At 43.3% G+C, this 9,334-nt stretch overlaps 1 protein-coding gene across 3 annotated transcripts in view; it reads left to right on the top strand.

Moving 5' to 3' along the window:
- Nucleotides 1-8,880, top strand: part of DDI2 (DNA damage inducible 1 homolog 2) — a 45,041-nt gene extending 36,161 nt beyond the window's left edge. For all 3 annotated transcript variants that reach the window (XM_027060334.2, XM_027060339.2, XM_027060337.2), the window contains one exon: nt 408-8,880. In XM_027060334.2, coding sequence (XP_026916135.1) covers nt 408-2,290 — 1,883 coding nt within the window. In that variant the 3' untranslated portion in view covers nt 2,291-8,880. The remainder of the gene's footprint in view (nt 1-407) is intronic.
- Nucleotides 8,881-9,334: the final 454 nt, after the last annotated feature.

The raw sequence follows: 9,334 nt of genomic DNA on the forward strand, positions 1-9,334 counted from the left end.
GAGTGTGCATGCTTAGCAAACAGGATTTCAGGGCAAGTGATAGAACACACTCGGAGAAACTCTTCTAAAAGGGTCGGACCCACGGAGAATAAAGATACATGAATGTCCTTCAGTCTTGAGCACTAACACAGCCATTATGTGGATGTTTATTAATGGTACTTAAAGAAAAATACTGAATTACAGTGTACATGTTTTGTTAAGAACGTGCCTATCTCTTATTCTGATGCTGTGATGTTGAATTGTCTACCCCAGTGAGAATGGTTCTCGTATAAGTATCAGTTTAAGACAAACCCAAGTTTAAGGACCTGATTTTGTTCTGTCCTGTTGAGATTTGTATCATCTGAGAAGTGATTGGCCTTTGTAACCTGCTAATTAATCTCTTTTCCTTTCCCTTTTGTTCCATGTAGAGAAAAGTGGTAAAGAAACTACCTCACTGGGAATGTCATCCTTACCAACTTCAGATGGATTTAACCATCCAGCCCATCCTTCAGGACAGAGTCCTGAGATTGGTAATCCTATGAGTCTTGCTCACTCTGTCTCTGCTTCAGGCTGCCCTATCGAGCCCAGTGACCCTGACAGCATTGAACCTAAAGCTCTAAAGGCTTTGAAGGCTTCCGCTGAATTCCAGATAACCTCTGAAAAGAAAGAACATCTTCCTCCACAGGATCTTTCTGATTGTGCTTCTTCAGCAGACAGCGCTGCAGCCATGCCTCTGCAGAATTCATCCGAAGAAGCCATTGTTGCAGAGAATATGGCGAAATCTGCTGAAAGAAGCACCCAGGGCCTCAGATCTCCTCTCCACACAAGACAGCAAGCTAGTTTATCTGTCACGACTACTAGTGTGCAAGAACCACCGGGGTTTCTAGGTGAAAAGGGTTGGCATCCAGAAAGTCAGAACCCGAGTCAAGGGAATGGCCTTCAGCAGCACAAAGAACCAGGGAATGAACAGCATGAGGTTGTACAACAGAATGCTCTACATGACCAAGAACAGGAACATCTCTGTAACACAGAGGACTTTGAACTTCTTGGAGAAAGGCAACAGAATCCACAAAGAAGTGTTGATTTAGAAGCTACAATGAAAGAAGACAGGCTACAGCAGAATGTGGACCTTCCAGGTACAGAGGAAAATATTCTACCTTCAGGATGCTTTGGCTGCCCCCATTCAGAAACACTCATGGAAGTGGATACAGTTGAAGAGTCCCTAGTGGCTGTGCCTAACTCAGCGGATGGTCAGAATGCCAATGTCAAGAACATCGGTGCACCCGATCTCACCTTAGATAATCCCCTGATGGAAGTAGAAACCTCAAAATGTAATCCTTCATCCGAAATTTTGAGTAATTCAATTTGCACTCAGGATTTACAACTCCCAGACAATAACGTTGAAATGTCTGGAACAAATAAAGAAGATGGGGATTGCTCCCCGTCTTTAAGTCTCTGTGGCAGTTGTCAGCCTTCTGTGGAGTCAGCAGAGGAATCCTGCTCATCTCTAACAGCAGCCTTGAAGGAACTCCATGAACTTTTGGTCATTAGTAGTAAACCAGCTTCAGAAAATACATCTGAAGAAGTTATCTGTCAATCGGAAATGGTAACTGAGGGCCATACAGGTGTGAAGGACCTTTCTGAAAGATGGACCCAAAGTGAGCATGTTCTAGTTACCCAGAACGAAGAGCGTTCACAAGTCTCCTTTCATCAGACCATAACTGTATCGGTGAGGGCAGAAAAGTTAACAGACACTTCAAATGGTGCTGGAGTAGAAGATGTAGAAAATATTAATGTCAGGGATCCAGGTGATGGCCTAGTAACTGATAAGGAAAGTGTCCCCGAGTCTAGGGAATCCGAGAACAAGAGCAGTTCTGACGCTCTAGCCTCAGCAAAAACGTCTAATCAATTACACTGCACCTTAGGTGTAGAAATCTCACCCAGACTTTCAGCAGGTGAGGAGGATGGTGTCAGTCCCACTTCTGAGCAAACGAAGTCCTGGTCCAGTTTCACGTTGGTTGAAGATCTGGACCAGGGCGCACAGAATCCGGTGACAGACAGGCCTGAGACACGACAGGATGTCTGTCCTGAAGCTGCAGGGCCACTTGTTGACTTTGAACCGCCCACCAGCCACCCATCACCAAGTCCCTCCATTCTTCCACCACTGATTTTTCCTGCTGCAGACATTGACCGGATTCTCCGTGCCGGCTTCACTTTGCAGGAAGCTCTTGGGGCTTTGCATCGAGTTGGTGGAAATGCAGACCTTGCACTTCTTGTCTTGCTCGCAAAGAACATTGTAGTTCCTACATAACCAAGGAAAAGTGGGCTAAACCATCCTCCATTCCCTTAAAAAAAAAAAAAAAGCTATAGACACACAACACACACTCTCTCTCTCTCTCTCTCTCTCTCTCTCTCTCTCTCTCTCTCTTTCACTCACCACGTACACAGTATATGTAGAGACCTGCAAGCAGAATGTTGAGCCAGATTTTTTTTAAAGATTTTTTTCGGCCAAAGTAACTTATCTCTTGTCTGATGAATTTGTCTATTCTATTTGTTAAAATTTGGGCCTTTTAAATGTATTGGCAGTATGTGCATACAAAAGCTTTTTATTATCAAGATGATGTATTCTGGAATAAAATTGATGGTTTTGTGTATAGCATACCATTTTAGAATGAGAGTGAGTGCTTTAAAAAGCAGAAGCCATGAGAAACCCTACCCCCCATGCAGCTGAAAGCAGATCACCTTCCCACTTTGGCTGTGTCTGTGCTGTAGGCAGGGTATGGCTTGTTGGCTCAGTTGTCCATTTACAAACTTGATCACATGGTGTGGTGTTTGGAATTACACTTAGTGCTCTGTGTATTGGTGGTGCATCAGTTATAAGAGGAAGTTGAAGAATAATTGAGTGATCTCTCCTAGAGTGGTATGTTTTTATTTGTGTGGTTAGGATTTGGCAGTTTTATGGGGTGAGTTGGGAGGGTTTAAAACTTGGGCTGCTCTGTGCGCGACAGGCTGCTGCATGGATTGCCAAGTATTTTGGGGTGGGGGGGAATCAACATCAGAATGGAACGTGGTGCTACCCAGACAGAAAAGGGAAAAGCGTGTAATTCTGTTTGCAAATGTTTGGTGATGTTTCAAGGACCGGGAGTGAAAAATAATGGCCTAAACGCTGGAATTTACTAGAGAGTGGGTTTGCGAGCATCTTACTGATCTCACCTCAACCCTTAGCGACCAACAATGAACTTCTGCTAAGGGGTTGATTTGCCTGCAGTTCATTTCCTTTCTAAGCTCATCTACTGGGAAGTGCTTCCAAAGCTCAGTGTGAGCCGCGATCGGAGTGAGATATCGTGAAGTGTGATAACCTTGTCGCTGGTTCATCTTGGTGCTTGGAATGGTCAGCCTGTTTGGTGAGTGGCCTTTACGGCAATGGAAATAGTAATGGCAGTTTCTGACTCGAGTGGCCTTGGTAGAGATTTCCATCCCTTTCTTTCCTCAGGAGTTTCTTTTTTAAAGCAGGCGGCGTCACATTTGTGTTTACCGTGTCAAGGTAGAGTGGGGCATAGTAGATAGATGTATTTATTGTGGCCTTTTTTTATATGAGGACTAGCCCTTGGAAATCATTGTCCTGTGGGCCCCACTGTGCAATAATCCTACTGGATAGATTTTAGGTAGTTTTTCCCAGAAAATAAATTATCTTATGTACCCAGCAGGAATCTGAAATCTTGGTTTTATTGAAAAGAATTTTGAGAATGACTCCTGATTCCAAGCTAGAGTTTGCAATGTGTTTGAAACAGATGCTTCGAAAGGGTGATTCGTGAACTTAGTGTTAAATGATTTTGTGTGAAGTCTTACTCTCTTTGCAAGCTTATTCTTTCTTTCAAAATTCAAGTCATTGAGCACAATCAAAACGGAGGCTCATATCTCAGGAGTTTTTGACATTTTCATTTGGGGGCACTTAGAGACCTTTCTCTTCTGTCCTATTCCGTCTTCTTTTCTTTTTGCTGTGACGTTTGTATGTATGTTGTGAGTCTTCAGTGATGTGGCGGAAAGTCACATAGATTCATCATGATCCTCCGAAGTTGGGAGATGGTTGGCAGAAGGAGTTGTGGTTTACCGTTTTCACGAGGGCGCTCCGAACAGCAGGTCAGCCAGGTTGTCTTTAAGATGTTCTTTGAGACAATCACATGCTGCAGACCCTTTTGCCTGCCCCACACCAAAGACGTAAGATGCACTAGGAAACTGCGTGTAGGATTTCTGTCAACCGACTCTTAGAGCTGCGACCATAATTAAGTAGTTGGTGCTATGAGGGAAGCAAAATCCAGTAGCAATGCAGTGGCCCCCGTATTTGCTTTACGGGTGGTAACTGGGAATTTATTCTAAGCTAATAAATCTTTAGGGTTATAAAGTGGGGTGGGTGTGAGGTGGGGGAAGTTATCAGTGACCACAGACTCCTCCCAAGAGGCCTTCCGGGTGAAGACGGGCCTCCTAGTCTTTCTGAGCAGTGGCGCACTGCTCAGCGGCTTGGCCACTGAATTTTCACAGTGCGGAGATCTGGGAATCCATCCTAGGTAGAATACGGAATATCAGTGTGGAAAAGGTTTGATTACAATCGCTTTTTACGTATGTATATTTATTTTTAGGAGAAAATCGAATAGGCCTATAGTTGTACATGTATTCTCCTTAGGAGTACCTTGAATGAATGAGCTGAACCCTCTTGCCAGATAGCCTTGTCCTTTTTCATCATTTATTTTTCAGTGTATAATTGCTTCGGATCTTTAAAACTTTATTTTCCTGTCCCATCATTCGTATGAACGTAAAGTCGCTGACATTATTGGGATTTTGAATAATTTTAAATCACGCAGTTCTTAAAACACAAAGGGAATTGAGGAACACGACACTAGTGAACTTTGTCAGTTTCACTAAAAGTGCAGAGATTCGAGATTAACTTCTCTAAAAATGAGGTAAAATCATTGTGAACTCCTCTGGTTGCCAGCAGAACTGATCCTGGCCAGCCATCAACAGTAACGGGCCACCTTACTGGATAGCTTCTTTGCCGTAACCAGTAACGGACGGCTCTGTGGTCAGTGCTCCCCTCCAAGGGTGGTCTCTGTCTGCTCACCAGAGAGAGGAGAAGGTTGTCCTTCCTGGAGGACTTCTGCGGTTTACCTTCAGTTGGTTTCCATGGGTAGGAATGTGCTTGGTGACCAGACAGCTGTGCCTAACACAGCTGTAGATTTTGCCCATTGAAGCTGGGAAGAAGGATTTCCACTTGTACCTGTGTAGGCCCCCCGGGCCCCAGCCGGCGGCCTTCATCCCTTAGTTTGGGCTTTAGGCATTAACATCTAAAGATTACCAGTGGCTTGGCAAAGAGAATGGGATAGATGGTGGGTGGGTGTTAAAACTGGTCTGCCTTGGAGCCTATGAAACCTCTCAGCGCTCCTTGTCTCCATATGTACTAAAGGAAGACACAGCCCGTGTGGTTTTTTTTTTTTTTTTTTGTCCAAAGCATTTCTCTAGCAAGAGGGTTGCATAAAAATGGAAAGACACATGAGACTTTGTGTCACCAATTTTGATAACCAGTTAAAACTGGAATCTGCCTGTTCTTCCCTTAGCACAGCTTTCTGAACTCTCTAGTAAAAGCCATAAAAACTTCATTGGTTTAACCATCAGCTCATATGTATATATACATGTGTGATTGACAAATAGCCTACAGTTAATTTTACATAGAATGAAAAGCAAGCAATTTTTCTATTTACAGATACATCCTCCACATACGGTGGCTTTTATCCCACCACGTATATAAAAACAGCCTTGCCGGTAACCAGCCAGGAAAGTTGCAGTGCGTCTGATTTCCTTTTCCTACCTGTTTGCCACCTGCAGTGAGAGCAGGCAGCACAACTGAACTGCTGTGTATTTCAAACTTGTTACCACCGGTAACATATCCTAAGAGAAGCTAACTAGATTATGCATTCTTCCAATCTCTAGCACAAATACCAAAAAGCCAAATTTCTCCTTTGAATTTGGTTACTTAGTATAGTCTGTGGCTGAGTTAGAAAGAAACCGTTATCAAGAGTTTCCCTTCCTAGAAGATGAATGTTAACATTTTAGGAGTTCCATAAAATAGCTTTTTTCCTGGAAGAATTAAAAACGCCAATTCCTCAAAGACCAAGTAAATTTAAAGCGTGTCCTTGAGAACTGTGGAAATGAAAATTCATGGCTCAAGCTCTGTATCTTAGAGGTCCCTCAGTGTTAGTGAGGTGTTCCTAGGAGTTCGTTGAGTTAAGATTTTAGGGGTAAACCTTTGAAGTACTTGATTTTCTCTTGTGCCTTAGTTTCTCCAAGTAGCAGAGGCATCACATTTTGGTGGGGAGTGAAAGTGGAAGTATCAGGGAGAAAGTTTGAAAATGGCCTTCCTAGAAATAGAGGGCGTGCATGGAGTGGTCCTAAGACTCACCTTCGATTCAGAATTATCCTGCACCAAATCATTAGATTTCCCTAGACGGAAAAATTCCAATAGGGCTTTTTTGCATTGGGAGTACCAGAAAATGGTTTCTAGATGTTTATTAGATTTTTCTTCATTGCACTATCAGTATTGTGGTGGTTAAGACACAGAAAAAGTTTGAGAAAATCTGGTTCTCTTGAGGGCTATACAGTATGAGCCTTTGATTAAGAATTCATTGATTCATGGGGCACCTAACTGATTCAGTCGGTGGGGCAATGTGACTCTTGATCTCGGGGTCGTGAGTTCCAGCCCCATGTTGGGGTAGAGTTTACTTTAAAAAAAAAATCGATTGATTCAAACATTAAGTGCCTGTGTGCCAGGTACTGGTGAGTACTGAGAACACAGGGGTGACTAAATCAGATTAGAAGCCTGTCCTCATGAAGCTTTGTCTAGTAAGGAGACATGAAACAAATTTTAGCTTTAGGAGAAGGATCTGCTTTTGCCTATTAGCATGGTTTTATTTTAAAAGTCATACTAGAATGATTTGGTTCAAATTCAGAGAGTGGGAAAATCAGGCTCAAAATGGAATTCGATGCTTATTGAGAGCTTAAAACTGCTCTAAGATGTTTTTTTTTTTTTTAATTTTTTTTATGGAATCAGAAACCAACAAAAAATGTTCAAATATTTATAGGAATACTTGAAGAAATCAGTATAAATTATTTGCAAGTAATTGATGCTGCTGGGGTGGGGTGGGCAGGGTAGAAGTCCAAGTAAACGGGAGAGATCCCAAATATGTAGCCGTGACCGTGAGCTTTCCCTCCCATCAGGGCATCCTTCCACGCAGGGTACAAATGTGGAGTGTGCCGGGGTATCCTCTCCCTGCCCGCCCCCCACCTTGAGCATGGCTGCTCTGGAATACTGACCATCTGGTCCCACGGGACTTAGAGGATTCTGTGGCATTTGCTGCTTTAAAACAGCTGAGTGCAAAATGTGGAAATGAGAACCTAGAGCAGAAAATGTAGCAAGCGATAGTTCTGGGACTGGGTGGTGGGCAGAATTATTCACAAGAGGATTCGAGGCTCTACCAAATCTCAGCAGGATCGCTCCATCAAAAGAAAATTCTTTAACCCATTCTTTAAAATGTCACCACGTATGTTGTAATCCTGAGGCATACAACCTGACTGCTAGTGACTTCTGAGGCTGACAATTAGAAAACTCCCAAGTTCATCGGATATTTATTGGTGATTGGTAATTTAGATCCTCTGGGGGGCTGTAAAAGGTGAGGGGGATATAGCTGGTAAGTTTCAGGGCACAATGTTAAGGAATAAACTCTACGGAGAAAATGGCTGAAGGGTGTAGGAGTTAGAGAATGTTTCTTTTACCTTAAAAAGTTAGGCAGATTATCGAAGACGTGGGGTGGGGGTGTAGAATACAAAATTAGAATTTTTACAGAACTATATTTCTCTATGTACCATACGAAGGTTCTCATTAGCCGACTTGGGGAAGGGGCATGCTGGCTTATTTTTCCCTGGGAAAATCCGTGTCTGGTGGGAAATGATTTTGTTTACCAGGAGTTTGCTCTATATGCAACGTTGACTGAATGCGTCTGTGGTTTAGAGGAAGGTAGACCTCTCTTAATCTCCTACCAGAGGCAGTCAGACGAGCCATTTGGTTTCCAGATTCCTTCAGCCTGAGATGACCTGATGCTGACCAGACAGTTTGCTTTCCCTGCAGGCCCCACAGCTTTCTGAGTTTATGCCCCCTATCTGGGACCTTTCTCTCTGAATGATTCTATCCCATTCTCTGTTCTCTCCATCATCCTTTTCAGATAGTTCTGGTGATGCACTCAGAGCAGTTCAACATACTGGTCATACTTGCTTTTCTCACCGTGCACGTACAGCGAAAATTGATGATGCTCACTGCTACTCAAAGTCCCGTCTTCATGGCAAGTTGAGCTAATGGCCTTTGCTCTCAAGGAAGCTTTGTTTACCAGTTTTGTAGCCACACTTGGCAAATCTTAGCAAATAGAAACCCTTCTCTAACCCTTTTATTTGTTCTTGCAATTGCTCACGTATTGCTTTTCTGACTTTTCTTTAAGCTTTGAGACTACTGCATCTTTAAAAAGCTAGGCAGATTGGCAAAATAGGCTTGCCGATAGCTTAGTCACTCCATAGCGCTTTGGTTTTGAGAGTTGGGAAACTCAGAACTTAAGGGAACCAAACTCAGGAATCCCACAGTTGGCTGCACTGTGCCCTTGGTTTAGGGGCTGGACATAGGACCTGTCTGCAGCTGAGTGAACTAGATGCATTTGGGTTTGAGTTTTTGTCACATACTGAAATGTTAAGTCAGCCCTAAATAATCAAAACACTTTATTTTTCTTTTTTTAATAGGAACTTTCTGAAGAAAAAGTGATGTGTAAAACATTTGATATTTAATAAGACAATAAAGTTTTTATCATAAGACTCTTGTTTGATCAGTTTCTTTTAAATTGAGATGGTTACTTAACTGGAGTCCTGATCTGTCTCCCTGCCCCTTTGAACAACTTGTACCCGGGCACCGTGATTTGTGAGCCAGCTGCCTGTACCTCAGAAGAAATGGGTTATGCCCGAGCCATTAAAGTGAACTTCCAGATGACCACTACAGGGGCACGGCTATCTGCGCATGTCCGAGACCGTGCATTTGTGCCTGTGTGGGCAGCTGATGCACTGGAACAGACAGAACGCTGTGGTAGGGTGTCGTGGTTCGATTAGCCTCTAGAGCCAGGCTGCTCTGGCACTTACTGGCTATGTGACTTCGGGTAAGTTTCCTAACCTTTCTGTGCCTCTGTTTCCTCATCTGTAAAATGGGGACCTTCTGGGTGGTTGTCGGGATTCAATGAGTTAATACTTTCAGAACAGTACCTGGCACATACTAAGT

Source organism: Acinonyx jubatus, chromosome C1 (assembly GCF_027475565.1).
Source record: "Acinonyx jubatus isolate Ajub_Pintada_27869175 chromosome C1, VMU_Ajub_asm_v1.0, whole genome shotgun sequence".
In the NCBI taxonomy this organism is placed as follows: domain Eukaryota; kingdom Metazoa; phylum Chordata; class Mammalia; order Carnivora; family Felidae; genus Acinonyx; species Acinonyx jubatus.